The 18,185-nt window shown below is 57.5% G+C and overlaps 1 protein-coding gene across 1 annotated transcript in view; it reads right to left on the bottom strand.

Moving 5' to 3' along the window:
* Window positions 1-18,185, bottom strand: part of STK32C (serine/threonine kinase 32C) — a gene marked incomplete at its 5' end in the record, with an annotated part of 82,166 nt that overhangs the window by 19,732 nt on the left and 44,249 nt on the right. Inside the window, one exon of the mRNA XM_081233070.1 lies at window positions 15,087-15,142. Coding sequence (XP_081089196.1) covers window positions 15,087-15,142 — 56 coding nt within the window. The remainder of the gene's footprint in view (window positions 1-15,086; window positions 15,143-18,185) is intronic.

Here is an 18,185-nt window from a genome sequence, read left to right as displayed (position 1 = left end):
CTAAAACCTAGTGGAAAAACTGATGGGTTCATAAAACTACTAATCCAAGATCAGGAAAACAAGAATTAATTACATGGGACTAAATGAACTCATGAAGATGATTATCATTTTTATGACTCTTTGTTTGAAGCATTGTTGGTTTTTTAATGTTCTGTTTTCCAGGCTTAAGAAATTATTTTTCTCTTTCTCTTTAAGCAATCTGGAAAATTACATCTTTGTAAACAGAATTGAGACATTTATCTTTTCTCCCAAGCTGATCCCTCCAAAATTCAGAAACTCTTATTAAATGTCCTGTTTTCAGGACAATATAGTTATTTACATATAGGGTCAATAGAATATGTTCTCCTTGTAACAGGATTTAATGTAAAACATTGGTTATGTTACCAGACTTCCGCTGGAATGTCATATTTTAAAACGATGTACATGGGATCAAGTGGTTCTAGGTATTTTCACCATAAGAATCTTTGCTGCAAGCAGAGACAACTGATTGGCCATAATACGATTTTGCCATAAAACATAAAATAATAAAAATAAAATGAAGAGAGACATTTAAAAAAACTTAATGAAACATGAAAATTAACAGCAAAAATTTTTAAGGATTTTATTGTAAAAAATAAAAAATGCAAAAAATATTTGAATACATTTAACATGTGTGTAGATTCATGATTATAGCTGTATTTGGGTATAGCTTAGAAAAAGCAATGAAACTTCCTTTCTTAAAAGTCGACCAACCATTAAGGATTCAAGATTTAATGTTGGATGTAAATTCTTTACAATATAAAAACATCTGCTTTCTCTCTGGATTTCCCTGGAAGTAAAATGAACAGACAAGGGATGCTGCTGCTTTGTATCAATATATGGAATGTACATAACTAGCAGTACATATCTGGGCTACACAGAAAGGTTCCATCACATGCTCAGCCCTTGTATTTCTCCAAATCGTCTCCACCAGATTCTGTGCCAAATACCAAAATTCTGTCTACATCACGTTCTCCACCATCAAACAGCAAAAAGGTTTCACCACTTTCAAGAAATGTATACTCATCAGGAATCACGTAACCATTTCTTTCTAGGGAACAGGAGGAGGCTGAGTCTTCTTTTTCTGCCAACTTCCAACAGTGCATATGATACATTTGGGAAAGATGGCGTGAGACACCGTATCTAAACTAGCTACAGGATTGATAATTAATGCTCTCCAAGACTGTTGTGAATTACTAGCCACCTCTTTGACATTTGCTGTAGTTTGGGAAACTTTTGGTTTTGACAGGTGGGGAGGGATGGCTGTGCCCACGAAGAATTTGCCGACTGACGTGTTATTTTCAAGTGAAGTTTGCAATCTGGCTTTTACGGCATTGAAACCCAACTGTCAAACCAAACTGTCAACCAGTTATTTTATCTTTTACAGCCAATTAGATGTGCAGGGAAACTGCTTGGGACAAAGATGTTTACAGTGAAAATACCTGACACTCGAATCAGGTGTGACCACAGACTAAGGTCGACCCTATGGAGCAATGGTTGTAAAGCCCAGGAGGTTGTGGCCTAGTGCCTGGCTTACGGGGCTCATGACCTCACAAGTGAGTAAAGGTCACTTCTTAGCAGGTCCAGGGATCTCAGGATGTTCTGGGGACATCGAGAAGAGAGGAATGCACCCAAATTCATGGGTACTGAAGGTACAGTCTGGTGACAAGTTGCTGGCTTGGCTTCTTAGCCTCGAGAGGCTTTTAAAAGTCTCATCTGGAATTCCTTATAAAAGTTCCAGAAAAGCAGACTTAAAAGACCTACATGTTCAATCTGCTCTTGCTGCACTGATATCAATAATCAGGCCAAGTTTAATGAAACCAGACTGATTTTGCAAACAAATTAATCTTCCACTATCTCTATTAAGAATGGGGGTGATTGTAGGACAGAACTCCGTTTCAGTAACAGTACAGCACACCCAGTGGGGTGTCCAACGGCCACGTCTCTTTGCCAGCGATTAATGTACGTTTCGGGTGACGCCGGAGCCCTCGTAAGGAAATGAAGACCCAGAGAAGAGGCAAAAGGAATGTTTCTGTGCTGGGTTGGACAAGGCAGCAAAAGCACAGCACACCCTGTGGGGTGTCAAACGGCCACGTCTCTTTGTCAGCAATTAACATTTCCAATTTATCTCCTACTTTCTGACCTGGAATCACGAGAAATAAAAACTTCCCCTACAAGCTGAAGCTTGACGATTTAGTATAAACTTCAGAGAAATCACACAGGTTACACGTGGACCATCCCCCTGGTGCTGGCTGGGGGCTGCTCAGAGCTCACCCGACGCCGTGGCCACGTCCCAACTGCAGCCCAGGAAAAGCAGCGGAACTGCCACCACCTGCCCTTGCCCCCCCATCCAGGGAGGCACAGAGACCACCCTCCTGGAAGTGCCCCCGGCTGACCACCCTCTGGACTCAGACCCGGCTGGACAGGTGGCTTTTCCTTTGTTTCCACAGAAGTACCTCCCACTAAACGCTGATTGCTCAGACCATGCAAAGGCCTCACTTCGGCGGGAAGGCCCTCCAACACCGCCTCCTAAAATGAGACACGACTGCTTAATTAAACTGACCTGTTCTCAGGACTGAGAAACTGGTTCACTGAGACATGGAGCAGTTCACAGCTGTGACTCTTCCCGACTGGGGGTGTTGGGGGGAATCAGGGTGGTGGGACACACCCTGAAAGGTTCATCTGGCCACGATCGCCTCCAGCCAACGACCCTCACAGAGCAGCAGGGCAAGAGGGCACCTGCACCCCCCTTTCTCTCTGCAACCAGGAAATCACCCCGTGTGGATGATCCTATCCTCAGGATGGGAAGTCCAGGCCGAGAGAATTCTGTGCAAGCGGGCCTTGCTGAAGCATTTTTTCTCCTCCTTCGGCCTCCCACGGACTCTAGTTACCTTTCCACGTCGCCGCTTTGTCCGACCCAGCACAGAAACATTCAGGTTTTGCCTCTTCTCTGGGTCTTCATTTCCTTACAAGAGCTCCGGCGTCACCCAAAATTTACGTTAAACAATGTGTATGCCTTTTAACGTGAACTTACATTAACTGTGTATGCTTTTCTCCCGTTCCTCTGCCTTACGTCACTTTAATTCTCAGGTCCAGCTGAAAACCCTAGGGGAGGAGAGGGGAAACCCGGCCTCCCCTCCAGCCCCAGGAGGGGCCAGCCCGCGGCCACCTCCATTCCAGACCATGGGAGAACGCATCTCTGTTGTCTGAGGTCGCCCAGTTGTGGTGCTTTGTCACGGCCATGAGAACATCCTGCTTCCTGCCAGTGTCCGTGACCAGGCCTGCGGGCACTGGCCCGCCCGGCTCCCACTGGCCTCCCCCAGGCACCCTCCCGCCTCCCCGTCCAGGCGGCCCCAGTCCAGCCCACGCCCTGAGCTCCTTCACCATCCTGTCCCACCCCGGCCAGGGGCGCCAGCGTGGCCCCAGGCGGCCGAGACCAGCCCCCCGAGGCCCACGGCCGCCGGGCACACTCACATTTGCTTGAGCCGGTGCTGGGCTTCCCCTTAGAGTCAGTGGCATCCGAACGCTCTCTGGCGGAGCAGCCGAAAAGGGCTTTAGGCCCCCAGCGGCCCAGCTGGAAGAGGCCAAGTGGGCCGGGCCCCTGCGGGCTCCGCAGAGCCCCCAACGGGAGAGGCTCCAATCAGAGGCCGTTTAAAGCGCTGGGGTTTGGTGCAGAGGGACCCCGGCCGCAGCTTACACAGAGCAGCACTTACCGAAGGGCCGGAAAGCCTCTGGCATTTTATGAGCAGCCTCCAAGCCTGAGAGCATTGGTCCCATGAAACCATTTCCTCAAATGGAATTGGTCTCGGCTTCTGAGCTGCGTCCTCCCATAATCGACTTAAGACAGACAAAGAGGAAATGGAATTAGATCTAAGCGTGAAAAGGAATAAAGTCTGCAGATCCCAGGGCACCTTGGCAGCCCCGGGCTTGCCGTGTGACATGGCAATGGCCGCAGCGGTGCCTCCAAGGCCTGGAATAGTTGGTGACAAATGGCGGGGCAATTTTCATTTTAATTGAACGCTGTTTACACGTTTGGCAGATTTTTTTTTTCCTGGAGCTGACAAGTTGGCCACATAATTCATAGAGAAAGACAATCAAGTAAAAATAGCCAAGAAGAGGGCTTCCCTGGTGGCGCAGTGGTTGCGAGTCCGCCTGCCGATGCAGGGGACACGGGTTCGTGTCCCGGTCCGGGAAGATCCCACATGCCGCGGAGCGGCTGGGCCCGTGAGCCATGGCCGCTGAGCCTGCGCGTCCAGAGCCTGGGCTCCGCAACGGGAGAGGCCACAACAGTGAGAGGCCCGCATACCGCAAAAAAAAAAAAAAAAATAGCCAAGAAGAAAACTTTAAAAGAAGAGCAAGGCAGGGACGTGAGCCCTATCAGGTATTAGAGCACGTTATATACACCTTCTGTGATAACGTGCAGTCCTACAGCAGAACAGGCAGGCAGGCCAAGGGGCAGGAGAGAAAACCCAGAAATAGACCCACCTGCATAAGGATACTTAGTACATAACAAAGGCGGCGTCTCAAATTTATGGAGAAAATAGACTTTTTATGAAAAAATGGCATTGCGATAACCAAACAGCTACATAAAGATGTAATGTGATCCATTCGTGACACTTTACAAGCCAGAATAAATTCCAAATGCATAATAGGTTTAACATGATTAAGGAAACACAGACATGATGAAGGAAACCGGATGGGGTCCTCTATAGCTAGAAGGGGGGACGCATCCCTGTGGCCCCAAATCTGAAAGCAACAAGGAAGAAGACTGACAAACACGACTACATACAAGTAAAAATGTTTTACGTGGAAAAAACCCACAGAAACAAAGTGGAAAGAGAAAGAATAAACTGGGAAAATACTTGCAACTCATTTAGAAATAAAAGGTTAATATCACTAATATATAACGAGGCTTTAAAAATAAAAAAGACCATCAGCCCAAAAGAAAAAGGGGCAAAGGATGTGAACATGGTCTTCAAACATTTTAAAAAGATGCTCAACCTTGCTTGTCATAAAAGAAATGTGAGATGCCATTTCTCGCCTGTCAGGCTGGTGGAGGCCCAGCCCTGGCAGCAGCCCTGGGCAGGGGCCCAGGGGCGCGCGAGCCCCACGGACGGCTGGCATGTCTGGCAGCATTACACGTGCATCCATCCTGCATCCCACGCAGCCCGCTTCTAGGAACCAAACAAAGACGCACTGGGTCATGCGTGAGGCATGATACCCGCGGCCCCGCCTGTGGTCGCAAAGCTAGGAAGCAGCCTAACACTCACCAGGAACACGTGTGGTCACAAGACAATGGGCCCTACATGCCCATGTCCCAACCCCTGCGAACATGCCACCTCATGGCTAAGGGGACCCTGCCGATGGGGGTATGTGAAGGATGCTGAGATGCAGGGGTTGCTCTGGATGATCCAGGTGGGCCCAGAGTAACCACCGGGCCCTCCGAAGGGCCAGAGGAGGTGGCGGGGGGGTCAGAGAAGAGGTGACAAAGGAGCAGAGCCCCCAGGAAGGCGGGGCCACAAGCCCGGGAACGGGGCACCTCTGAGATCTGGAAGAGGCGGGACACGGGTGCTCCCCCGAACCGGAGGAGGGCCCCGCCCTGCCCTGCTGCGGCTCTAGCCCAGGGCTGGCCGGTCTTAGACTTCTGACTCCACGACTGTCAGGGGACACGTTTGTGTTGCTGCCGCCGTGGGAGCTCGTCAGCATGCCCACGCCGTGGCGGGTTGTGCGGCTACAAAGGGCAGGGATCGGGGTGGCTCTGAACGAAAAGCATGACTTGCAGAAACACCGTCAAGTCAAAAGCAAAGTGTAGAGAGCGTGTGAACAGCAGGCTACCGGGCATGTAAGAAGCAGGTCATGTGGATATAGTAGAAAGGAGCCAACGGAAATATAAACCAAGCTTTTTCAAAAGGGATATTCAGGGAGGGAGGGAGACGCAAGAGGGAAGAGATAGGGGGACATATGTATACGTAGAGCTGATGCACTTTGTTATAGAGCAGAAACTAACACACCATTGTAAAGCAATTAGACTCCAATAAAGATGTTAAAAAAAAAAAAGAAAGGGATATCCATAGGAGGAAGGTGGACACAGGACAGAAGGAACAGCCGTCGAGGCTGTACTTTGTCTTACAGATTTTAACCTGACATCATGCAAGTGTCTTACATAATCGTTAACTGTAACATAAAAGGTAATCTCTAACAAATGACAGCTAAGTAAAAACACGACGTTACTTGCGCACCCAGGCCTCCGCCCCCTGGGGTCTCAGGCAGGCTGACCTGGGCCTTTGGTCCCCCGGGACAGGTTGTCATCTCAGTCCAGGAAACGTTCTCCAGACCCGGTGCCTGCATCTGAGCCTCGGCGGAGAAGACCCTATCCCACCCGAGGGCATCACCCCCACCCCAGTCTCACAATCACAGCTAGAGAAAACAACAGAAACCTGAACAGAACCAAGCAACACAGAAAATTATCCAAACTGAGCATAAAAGAAGTTGAAATCCTGAATAGGCCAATAAACAGAGATCTAAACAGAAATTAAAGCTCTACTATTAAAATATCACACGGCACCATATGATCAAGCAATTCCACCACTGGGCATGCACCCAGGAGAATTGAAAGCAGGGACCCAAACAGGTGTTTCGACACCTGGGTTCACAGCAGCCTGATTCACACTCACCTAAAGGTGGAAAGAATCCAACTGTCCATCAATGGATGAGCAGGGAAGCAAAATGTGTCCATCCACGTAACAGAATGCTATTTGGCCTCTAAAGGAAGGAGATTCTGACACAGGCTACAACATGGATGGACCTGGAGGACATCAAGCTAAATGAGTTAAGCCAGTGACAATGTGGGATTCCACTTATATACGATACATAGGTTAGCCGGATTCATAGAGATAGAAAAGTACATTTGAGGTTACCAGGGGCTCAGGGAGCGGGTAGGGAGTTAGTGTTTAATGGGACAGAGTTTCTGTTTGCGGCGATGAGAAAGTTCCCGAGATGATGATGGTTGTACACCAGTGTGAATGTACCTAATGCCACTGAATTGTATGCTTAAAAGTGGTAAAGGTGGTAAATTTTGTTATGTGACTTTTACTCTAATTTTTTAAAAAAGTTAATATCAAGCCAACATATGTCCCAACTAATGGAGTCAAGAAACACCATTGCTCGAAGGTCTGGGGGCGGGGCTCTCTGACAATGGGGACAAATCCATGACATCTGCTTGGGCTGCAGCCATGGACTGGCCCTGCCCTGCGTGGGCAGTGGCGGGCAGAGGGGGTGGGCGGCAGGCCTGCTTGCCTTCAACGATGCTGCTCACGGCCCCCCGAGGCCACCCGTGTGGTCGCACTTGAGGGTGTGATGGGAACACGGAGCCTGGGCCGAACGTCCGGGGCACAGCACGCAGGCACAGGTTTCTGAAATCCAGAGTCCAGATTGGTGCCTGGACATCTCAGGAGAAGGGGCTTCGAGCCTGGACAGGGAGCCGGACGGTGAAGGCAAGGGCCAGAGCGCAGCACTCGCCACCAGTGTAAATACCAGAGATCACGGGGCTGAGGATGGGCTGCAGGCAAAGCTGTCTCCAGCAGCCCCAGTGGTGGCTGTGGACAGCCAGGTTCGAATCCCAGAACCCGATGCCTCCACGCTCTCGGCCACAGCTGCCCTCTCCTCACGGCGTTTCCGCCATAAGGGATGCACGGAACTCCAGGCAGCTTCTCCTGGGTTAACTCAGCAAGATGTCACAGCAGCGCTCAGGAGGGCTGATCATTTGCCACCCGCTGAGGTGTTGCCATAGCAATCGCAAGCAAAGGCTTCTCACTCAGATGGCAGCGGAGGGAGGCTGGGCAAGGTGGCATCACTGGGGTGCCCTGAGAACAGGGTCCGGGAAAAGAGGCAAGGCCGAGGGCCCCCAGGACGGTACTTGTCCTCCCTGCAACCACTCTCTTGCTCTCCCACCCACCCCATTCCCCAGGTCCACCCGAGGGTCAGGGTGGGTAGGAGACTCCTCGGATGGCTGGGATCATCTTACTTCTTTCCCCACAAACTGGAGAAACACAAAGCCACAGGCCTGGGCTCCGGCCACTTCATCCCCTGAGGTTGGTGCTTTCCTTCCCTCCCCAAATAATCACCGAACCAGCCCTCCTTCGGCAGGAGCAAGAGGCCAGGGATGAGCATCTCACCCCCAGGTTGGGCCCAGGTGACCAGAAAAGGGTCCCTGGGCCTCACAGCTGGAGAATAGCCCCCATCCCTGCCCTATTTCACAGCGAGTGTCCTGACTCGGAACCCACGGCCTCCTGATGGGCCTGGGCTGGGGGAGGGCAGAGGGTGGCCGGGCCCTCCCACCCCAACATTGACGGCGGCAGGTACCCCAGAAGCAGCCCCTGTGTCAGTTCCAGCCCAGCCTTTGTGCAGATGCAGAGAGAGGAAAAAGGGGTGCCGTGGGGTGTGGGGTATGCAGAGCAGTGGGTGAGAGGCCTGGCCAGTGAGGGCAGGACCCCACCCAGAGTCAAGAAAAGGCCCCGGGAGCCAGAGGGGCTGGAATGCAGGATGGAGCCCTGGACGCCCCTGCTCATATGCCAAGTCCCGCCCACTGTGCAGAGCTCCGCATCCAGGGCCAGGGCCTCTGGGACTCGGCAAGGGATGCCCCGCCCCCGCTCCCAGGAGCCAGCCTTTCCTCCTGCAGGGCTGTGCCCATCAGATGCCTCGACACTCACTTCCTGATGCTGCCCGGTCTGGCCGGCTGCCCACTGTTAGGGGGCTCTTCAGACCCCAGTCGAGAGTGGAGACCCACCTCTGCCCCACAGACAGCATCATGGGAGCACATTTAGCCCCAAACGCCCCTGGTTAAGGCAGGAGGGGGCCTCACTTTCCCTGGCAGGGATCATCCACAAGCTGGCAAAGCCAGGCCACCACCCTCTGCCCACACCTGGGGCCACCCACATCCCGCACCCAGCACCGCCCCTGCCCTCAGCAGCTGAGGGCAGGCAGAGGGCAATGGGGGTGGAGGGGAGTGTGCAGCGGGCCGGGGGACAGAAGCCACCGTTTCCAATAAACTGGAAATAAAGTTGGAAAATAAAACATATTCACAGTAACATAAAAGGTAATACATAACAGCTGAACATAAAACAACTATAAGAACAATATATACTAAACACGACAAAATGTGAAGGATCCCCGGGGGGGTAAGATAACAACTTTCCTCCCATTTAAGCTTAAAATGCAATTCCTACTCAGATTTCAATGAGTTTATTTTTTGATCTTGACGAAATTATTTGAAAGCTCAATTGGAAAAATAAATACACGAGGCAGCTGACGTTTTGGAGGATCATATGAGCTGGGCAGCTGTTACGCTCTGAAGGCTTCTGGGGGTTAGAACAAAACGGAGTCCCTGAGTCAGGGCAGAGGCCGCACAGAGCCAAGGACAGGCAGCGGTTCCCCCTGAGGACAGACAGACGGACAGATGGACAGAGCAGCTGAGCTTGCCAACTGAAAAATGTTGAATTCCAGAGAGAGTGAAGTTCTTTTCCAAAGCAGAATATTTTCTTTGTTCTGAGTGTAAAAGTAGTAACGATCATCGTTGTAAACAAAGGCCAGCGTGAGACAAAGCTCCGGGTGGAGCTGAGTTCTCGGCAGACGCGATGGCCTCCCGAGAACTCAGGGAGGACGCATGGGGCCTGGGGGCCAGAGGAGGAGGGAGGCCAGGCGGGCAGGAAAGGAAGGAGGGAGGGGGAGGGGGGCGGGCAGCCATGAGGCACAGGTGTCATCAGGCAAGTTCCATCTGGAGAGACGGGACATTTGATTCTTACCTCTAGCCCACCGCCCCACCGCTGGGAAAAAGGTGGGGAAGCCACAGGCGTTCCCTCTAAAAGTAGAAACACACCTTGCGTGTCCTCAGGTAACCAGAGTCCTAGGGAGCGTCCAGGCTTTCGGGAGAAGTGGTGTGGCCAGAGAAGGGCCAAGTGACACTGCCCACTTACACAGCAGACCGGGGCCCAGCCCCAGGGGTCAGCGTGGTCCCGGAAGTTGCCGCCACCCTGTGCACACGTGCAAGCCCCCTCAACAGAGCTTGTCCCAGAGGGGCTCTGGGGGCTGCGACCCTGCACTGGGCTGCAAACACCACTGATCGAAGCAAACGCCCATCGACAGGTCCTGCAGTAATCCTGTGACAGTGCAGCATGGAGCTGGAATCCAATTTCCTGGATGCAAATCAAACCTGGCTGGCAGTGCTGGCGGGGAGGCCCCACTGCGTGCGCGCGTGTGCGTGCGTGCGCGCGCGCACACACACACACGCGCGCGCGGGGGTGGGGTGGGTGGGTGGTGGCGTTTGAGGGCTAGGCCATCGCCAACACCCACAAAAAAATAGGCCCATTTTCTCCAAGTCTTAATTATTCCCCTGAAACGATCTGCCTTGGAATAAACTGCAGCCACACCGTCCAGCTGGACAGAGCTTAGGGAGACCCCAGCTGAGGCGGGGAGCTCATGCCCATCACACCTGAAAAGCACCCAGATTCCCAGGAGCCACTGAGTACAGGCCCCGGGCTGGGCAGCTGGAGGCCGGGGGAGCCTGAAGGACTGCCTGGGACCTTCCAGTTCCTTGGCCGGCCCCAGACAAGGAGGCAGAGGCTTGCTCCCCAGGCCCCCTCCCCAGCAGGGGCCCCATAAGTCCTGGGCGCCAGGGACCCGTAGCCATGCACGTGGAGGGGCAGGGCAGCCCCAGCAGAGGGGCCCAGAGGGCAGCCACACGTCAGGCTCACCTGGGCTGCAGCCGGGGAGACGGGTGCCCAGGAGGGGGAGGCACACCCCAGTGTGGCCCCAGGAAAGGGCAAAGCAAGGGTGCCACAGCTCACAGGTTGGGCCCCAGGGCAGGAGGTGAGGCCACAGCTGGAGGAGTCAAGGGCGGGGAGGTGGCCCGGCCCTCCTCCCAGGGGGGCCCGTTGCCCGTGCACAGTCCCCACGTGGCCCCGGGGAAGCTCAGGACTCTGCTCCAGGCCCCGCGGGGCGCTCACTGCGCGCCGAGGGGCCGCCGAGCTTCGTGAGGGCTGTGTCCACGTCAGCTCAGGGCCCAGGGCTGGGGGCTTCTCAGAGCCAAGGATTAAAGGGGCGCAGGAGGGCCTCAACCCCGGTGGACCCACAGCTGGAAGGCGGCGGCAGGCGCGTGTGTGGCAGAAAGACATTTGAGGGCGGCCTTTGTGGATGTAACGACGCAGGACAGCCCTGCCTCCCCTGAGAGCGGGCTCCTTTCAAGGAGGTTTCTAGGGCACCAAGGAGGGCCTGCCTTGGGGTGGGGCAGGAGACGCCCCAGCACAGGATGATCATGAGGGCCCCCCCCCGACCACGAGACCCTTCAGTCCTGTGGCTGGAACTGCCCTGGTGTTCATGAACTGAGCAGAGACTAAGCCATGAGCAATTCCAGAGGAACAGGCCTCTGGGAGTTTGGTTCTTAACGAGCCAGACCCGGAACCTGGGGCAGAGGCAGGCAGGACCCCACAGGCCAGCCCCAGCGGGTAGGCGGGCTGTGCACTGGAGGTGGCAGAGGTGGCGGTCTGGGGCCTACAGCTTGGTCCATGGGGCTGGTGCCCCCAACACGGACCCAGGGGCTGGTCTGAGGTTCCCCAGGGCAGCCTCGGGCCTGGGGCAGGGAGGGAAGCAGGCCAGGCCAGGCTGGGAAGTAGAGAGGGGGGCAGGGAGCGGGGTCGGAGGTGGGGAGGAAGGGAAAGGGGAGGAGAAGAGGCTGGCTGGGAAGGGCCCCCAAAGGCAAAGGTCTGAGCCCGAAGCCCCACCCGCCGGGCTCCCCACTCCACGCACCCCTGTGAATGAACCGTGTCTTCAACCCCCGCCAGCCGCTGCTTCTGCTGGGAAAAGACCCAGCTACGCCAGCAAATGCTCTGTGCAGGCAGGGGCAGTGAGGTCAAAGTGGGGACTGCCCAGCTCACAGGGACCAACTGCAGCGCCCCGGGGCCCCTGCCCACCTTCTGCTTGTAACCGATCGCTGTGGATCCCTATAGCCCGTGCCCCGACTACAGTGAGTGGGGCAGGGCAGGAGCACGTGGTCACACCAGGCAATCAGAGGGCTGCCCCGGGCCATCTCAGGCCAGGGCGGGAGGACAGCGGCCCTCGTCTCTCTGGCCGTGGAGCTCGGAGGTCATCCAGAGCTGAGCGGGTGAGAGAGGGCCCGGGTGGGCAGAGACCATGAGCCCTGGCAGGAGCCCAGCCCAGCTCAGCTGCCTCGGGGGCCTTCCCCACCCTTAGCTCTTATCTGTCACCCCTTTCAGCCCTCTTGAATTAAGCGTGTGTCACCTGCAGTCTGAGATTCCGGGTACGACACACAATGCCTGGCCGAGGGCTGCCACGAGCATCACCATGGAGGCCCACAGTCCCACTACACCTGTGGTGACCTGCCCCTCCCCCAAGGAGGCCCGCCGCTGGGGGCTCACATCTGCACAGACACGGCCGTGGGAAGCCTCCCAGCTGCCAGCGCCGCATGGGCACGGGCACAGGGGCGGGCAGGAAGTGTCCTGTCAGCAGCATCACTCCGGCCCGGCCTCTCTGCTCTGAGGACGGTCCCAGCCTCCTCGCGGGGTCAGGTGGCCATGACGTCCCAGAAGGCCCACGGACAGAGCCCAGTCCACCCCCCAGGCTAGTGGGGGCTGTGTTCTCCCCACTCATGGCTGCTGGGCCAGACCACCACCAGCTTCCGCTCTGCCTTGAAGAACAAAGCTCTCTACCCTGGGATATGATTTCTCCAAGAACTGGGAACTTGGGAGAGGCTGGGGGTTGTTAGCTGGGTGCAGGATTTCAGTTCATAGGTTGGAGACGGCGTGTGACGGCTGCACGACAGTGGGGATGTACTTAATGCCACTGGGCTGTGTGCAGTTAAACATGGTTCAGATGGTACCTTCCATGTGCTGTGTAATTTACCACCATAAAAAACTGGAAACAAAACGAAACACAATATCCAGTCTTGTATCCAAGGACCACATACAGCAAATCTGGATAATCCATCTCCAGAGGCTACTGCCCTGAAGGGTGGAGCAACCACGAGGTAAATGGCCACCTTGCTGGGGGCAGACGGGTCACGTCACACACACCGACCACTGTGCCTCCGTGCATGGGGGTGCAGGGGGCGGGCGTCAGTGGGCTGCTGAAATTCACACCCACTTGGCCGAGAGGTGTTCCCCAGCAGTTCCTATAGCCGGTCTTCACTGGGCGTCCGGGCACGGCTGAGCCAGCGCACACCCTCTGAAACAAGGCCACGTGTAAACGGGTGTGCACGCGGCCCCGCCGTGCACACTGGAGCCGGCTCCAAATCCTCACTCCCTCTCCTCATGGGGTCACCGCCCAGCCACCGAGAGCAGCGGAAGAACCAGAGCCCACATTCCAGACACATAACCGGCACCGGCACCGGCACCCGCGGCCCAGAGACCCCTGGAGGCCTGACTAGGGAGCAGGAAGCAGCCCTCCAATTACACCGTAACCTGCGTCTGAAGATAAAACCCTGGCAGCACCCCACACTTCCTCCTGTCACCCCAATCTGAAGAGCCCCATTCCCGGGACCCTGTGGCCAGCTGGATTTTCAGAGCCAAGAGCAGTCGGAGGAGCCAGAATCCTGGGGTCTGCAGACACTGCAGGGCGGGCGGGCTGCCCAGCTGTGCACCTGAGGGGAGGACAAGCCCCTTGCAGGGGTGCAGGGGGCCCAGCCTGGGGGGCGATGGGGGTGGGGACAGGGCAATGCGCCGCCCACCCCAGTCAGTCTTCGCCCCCAAGGGGCCCCAGCTTCCCTCCCCGGCCCATTTTCCAGTCATCTGGATGACACCCATGTCTCCCTGTATAAGCCATCCCTCCCAAACCCAGTCTCGGCTGGTGTCCTCCCCCCGGGGGGGGCACCTTCCCCTAAGCCCCACCCTGCCCGTCCCCCTCGCCTCCCACACGCCGGTGCTGGCGGAGACTGTCTCAGGCGCCACCGACGTCTGACAAGCTCACCAACCGAGGACCTCATCTTTGGATCGACCATCTTTGCACAATCAACAAAAGGCCCAGGTCCATCAGTCATCTCCTGACTCTGAGAGACGTTAAAAACACTCTCTCCCTAATGCATACGGCATTTCAATGGATTCGTGCAAAGGGGCTAATTTGCTCTGGCTATAATTACCCCAGGCCTGGTAACCTGAGGCAGTACTCACAGTGATACCGTGAGATGGAGATAATTAGCAGCATTCAAGTACCCTGGTAGTGTGCGCTGGCAGCACAGCAATCCCTTTAAAAGGCTTACAGGGCTTACACAGACGGCGTCCAGACAGCTGTGTGGGGCGTAGGGGCGCAAAGGCCTCATCTGCCAAGGCCTCTGAGCTGAAAAGAAACTGTCCATTCAGAAGTGATTCACTACACCAGGCCTGGCAAGGCAGAGTCCCGGGAGCTGATTTTAACCTTTGCAGAGCGCTCCGTAAGCCTCTTTGAGTTGTAATTACCCCCCATCTCTAGGCAGAACAAGGCGACAATCAGGAAGCCAGATCTGGCCAAGAGAAACCGAAGCAAAGTGGAGAATGGGCTCCGGGGGTCTCTCTGGAGAAGTGCAGTGTGGCCGCCCACACTGTGTCCTGCCCCTGCCTGACCTGGAGGAACGGGCACAGGTGAAGCCTGGCCTCTGGGCTCCAGCTGCAGCCGTGGTGTCCGAGCGTCACTGTGGCTCCAGACACCGGGCATCAGCTACACCAGGAGCGGCTTCTATGTAAAACGCTTCCCTCTCAGACCTCGAGCCGGCTCTGTCCCTAAGGAAAGCTGTTCTGCTGCACCATGGGCCTTGGTATGGAGAGTGAGGGTGTCAGGGTCTCAGGCCTGGAAGAGCCTGGGGGCCGCGCCATCTGCACCCTCAGCTCCTGGCTGAGCTACAAGACCCCCAAAGACCTGGGCTGAGAAACCCTAGCAGCGGTGAGCTCGGCCGACAGTCCACCCCGCGGCCCCAGCATCACCGGCTGGCTCGGCAGGAGGCACACCCACACCCTCCACCTACGGACCCAGCCGGGGCCAGCCTCGCCCCCACCGCTGTCCAGCCCTGGCCCCCAGCCGGCGGGCCTTACCTTGCCGAAGCTTCCCTTCCCAATGGCACGGAGAATCTGGAAGTGGTCCAGGTTCACTGTGGAGAGAACAGAGGGGTCCAGGTGAGGTGGTAGAAAGGCGCTGTGCCTGCCACAAGCCCCCCCGCTGCAGCAGCCCCCCCAGTGCCCCTCCGCTGCGGGGAGCCTCCCACACCGCAGGGCGCCCCTGCAGCCCTTCGGCGGCCCACCTCCCCCAGGGCCTGGTGCTGCAGGGCAGGCCTCAGCCGAGGCAGAGGGGGGCTCCTGGGGGCCGGGCAGCCTCTCTTGCCGGGCTCACTGTGGGGTGAGGCCAGGCCGCACCGCCCACAGACGGGACACGATCAGACAGGGCAGCTCAGCTCAGCCCCGGGCACCCCGCAGCCCCCCAGGGAAAGCGGCCCCCAACCCGCAAAGACCCATAAATAAGTGGCCCGCCCTCTGAGTCTCGGGGGGGCTGTGCCCTGTGAGCACCTCTGGACCAGCTTGAGGGGAGCCTGCAAGGGCCCCGGGATGGATAATGGGGCCGTCCACAGCCTGAGCGAAACCACGCGACACCTCATTTCTACCGACTTTCTTCACAGAATCAGACAGCAAGCCCCACCCCGGGGAAACTGCAGCTCTTCTGATTGTCACAGCCCTGCTGGAGGACGCTCCCGCCGCCCTGCACCAGCCTGTCAGTGTGAAGCCCGGCGGAGGGGAGGGGCGTGGACAGCGTTCCGGGGCCCCCACCTCTGCTCCCAACTTGACGCTCTCTCTGCACACACGCCACGGGGGTTCACGACGTCCACGCAGGTTTCCCCTCATACTGCTCGGGGGATCGGGTCTCTACCCAGGCCCGGGCCAGCCTGGCCTGTGTGCCCGCAGGTCTGTGCGCCCCCAGGTCTATGCCCCCCAGGTCCATGCCCCCCGGTCTGTGCCCCCCAGGTCTCTACCCCCTAGGTCTGTGCCCGATGGTCCGTGCCCCCCAGGTCTGTGCCCCCCTGGTCTCTACTCCCTAGGTCTGTGCCCCCAGGTCTCTACCCCCCAGGTCTGTGCCCCTCAAGGTCTGGGCCCCCCGGTCTGTGCCCCCCAGGTCTGTGCCCCCCGTCTGTGCCCCCCAGGTCTCTACCCCCCAGGTCTGTGCCCCCAGGTCTCCCCCAGGTCTGTGCCCCCAGGTCCATGTGCCCCCAGGTCTCCCGCAGGTCTGGGCTCCCAGGTCTGTGCCCCCCAGGTCTGTGCCCCACAAGGTTTGTGCACCCCCAGGTCTGTGCCCCTAGGTCTATGCCCCCAGTCTGTGCCCCCCAGGTCTCTACCCCCTAGGTCTCTGCCCCCCAGGTCTGGGACCCCTAGTCTCTACCCCCCAGGTGTATGCCCCCCAGGTCTCTACCCCCCAGGTCTGAGCCCCCCAGGTCTGTGCCCCCAGGTCTCTACCCCCCAGCTCAATGCTCCCCAGGTCTCTACCCACCAGGTCTCGCCCAGATCTGTGCCCCCAGGTCCATGTGCCCCCACGTCTGTGACCCACCAGCTGTCTGGGGTGGTGACCAGGTGTTGGAGGCCCGAGACACACGGGTCCATGGGGCACAGACCTGGGGGGCACGGTCCGTGAAGAGGCCGCCCCAGACTGCTCCCGCCTCCCCGTCCCCAGCGCCCACCCAGCTCAGAGGCTGCCTCCCAAAGCCGCTCCGACACTCAGGCACCATGGCCTCTGTCCACGCGGTTCTGTTCTCCCCGCTGCATCCAACACAGTCAGAGAGCCTTGTCCCTTCCGCCATCTTGTTACAGTGCAGCCTCGTTCCCCAGGGAAAACCTAAATACACTCCGCGACTGCCCCGCGCGCTGGGGTTGCTCAGGCCGTCAGAGGAACCCCAGACGCCCTGCTGCCCGCAGCACCCACTGCCGACGTCTCCGCCAGACGGTACAGGACAGCCGGGCTCCAGCGGTGCGTATGTGCGCGTGTGTGCATGTGCATGTGTGTGTGTGTGTGCATGTGCATGTGTGTGTGTGTGCGCACATGTGCATGTGCGTGTGAGTGTGGGGTGGGGTGGGGCGAAAGTGAGGGAGGAGGGGGCCCAGCACGAGACCCCAGCACAGCACCTCCTCCAGAGCTGCGCATCTTCGCCCGCCAGTGGGGCTCCCCCCTCCCGTCTGGGGATGGAGCCTGGCGCCCAGAGGTGACAAAGGCGCCGGGAGCGGCACAGCAGTAGGACACTGCCCCGTGCGGGCAGTGGCAGGGCCCTGTGCTGGCGGACACCGCAGGGGTGCCTCTAAGCCGCGTACTTGTCAACCTGCACTAGCACAGCCGGGCTGACCAGGCAGCCCCAGTACCAGCTCCCACAGCCAGAGAGGTGGCTGGCGGGGCAGCCCAGCCCTTGTAGGGACGCTGTCCCTGCGCCAACCTGGGACTGGCCCCTGCCACTGGCACCCATGTGACCTCGGGGTCTGAGAAGGCCCTCGTGGGCAGCGGGGAGAGGATGGGGCATCGGGAGCACGGGGCTGTGGCTGCCATGCAGCGGGGAGACAGGCTCTGCTGGGTGGCTCGGGGGCCCAGGGACCGCCCCCACCCCCGCCCAGTCTCCTCCAAGGCCCGGCCTGTTGCCGCCTGGGGGCCCCTGGGCTCCTTCGTCCCTTGTCAGAAGCACCGGAGGCCCGCACGCCCACGTGCCCGAGGTCAGTGCAGCCTCAGCTGCTCCCACACAGAGCTGAGGATGAGGGCCGTGTCCGAGGCCCAGCCCAGGAACCACCAGAGGGCCTGCGGGGGCCGTCCTGCTGTGCACGGTGGGCCCCGGCGCCTTGGGGGCAGGAGGTCCAGCCCAACGGGCCCGGGCGCAGAAGTTATGCCTTCCTTGTGGGGCAGCTTGCTGTGCTCCCTGCCCCCCACCACACTCATGGTCCCAGAAGAGCCCCGAGCACGGGCACCCCAGGCCCGTGAGTTAGCAGGGTGCTCAGCAAGAAAATCACCATTTTTAGAGAAAAGCACAAACGCCAGACTTTCACTTTTTCAGAACAGGAAAGCTGGGAACGCAGCTGCATTAAGACGCCAGAAGCGCAAGGAAACCCACGTCCCTCCCTGTAGAGGAGCTTAAACGGGGCCTGAATGGATGGATCCTCTCCTTCCAAGAGACG

The sequence above is a fragment of the Mesoplodon bidens genome (genome assembly GCF_964165515.1).
Source record: "Mesoplodon bidens genome assembly, chromosome: 1".
NCBI classification, from domain to species: domain Eukaryota; kingdom Metazoa; phylum Chordata; class Mammalia; order Artiodactyla; family Ziphiidae; genus Mesoplodon; species Mesoplodon bidens.
Note: the sequence above shows the minus strand (reverse complement) of the source record. Positions and strands in the feature narration are given on the sequence as shown.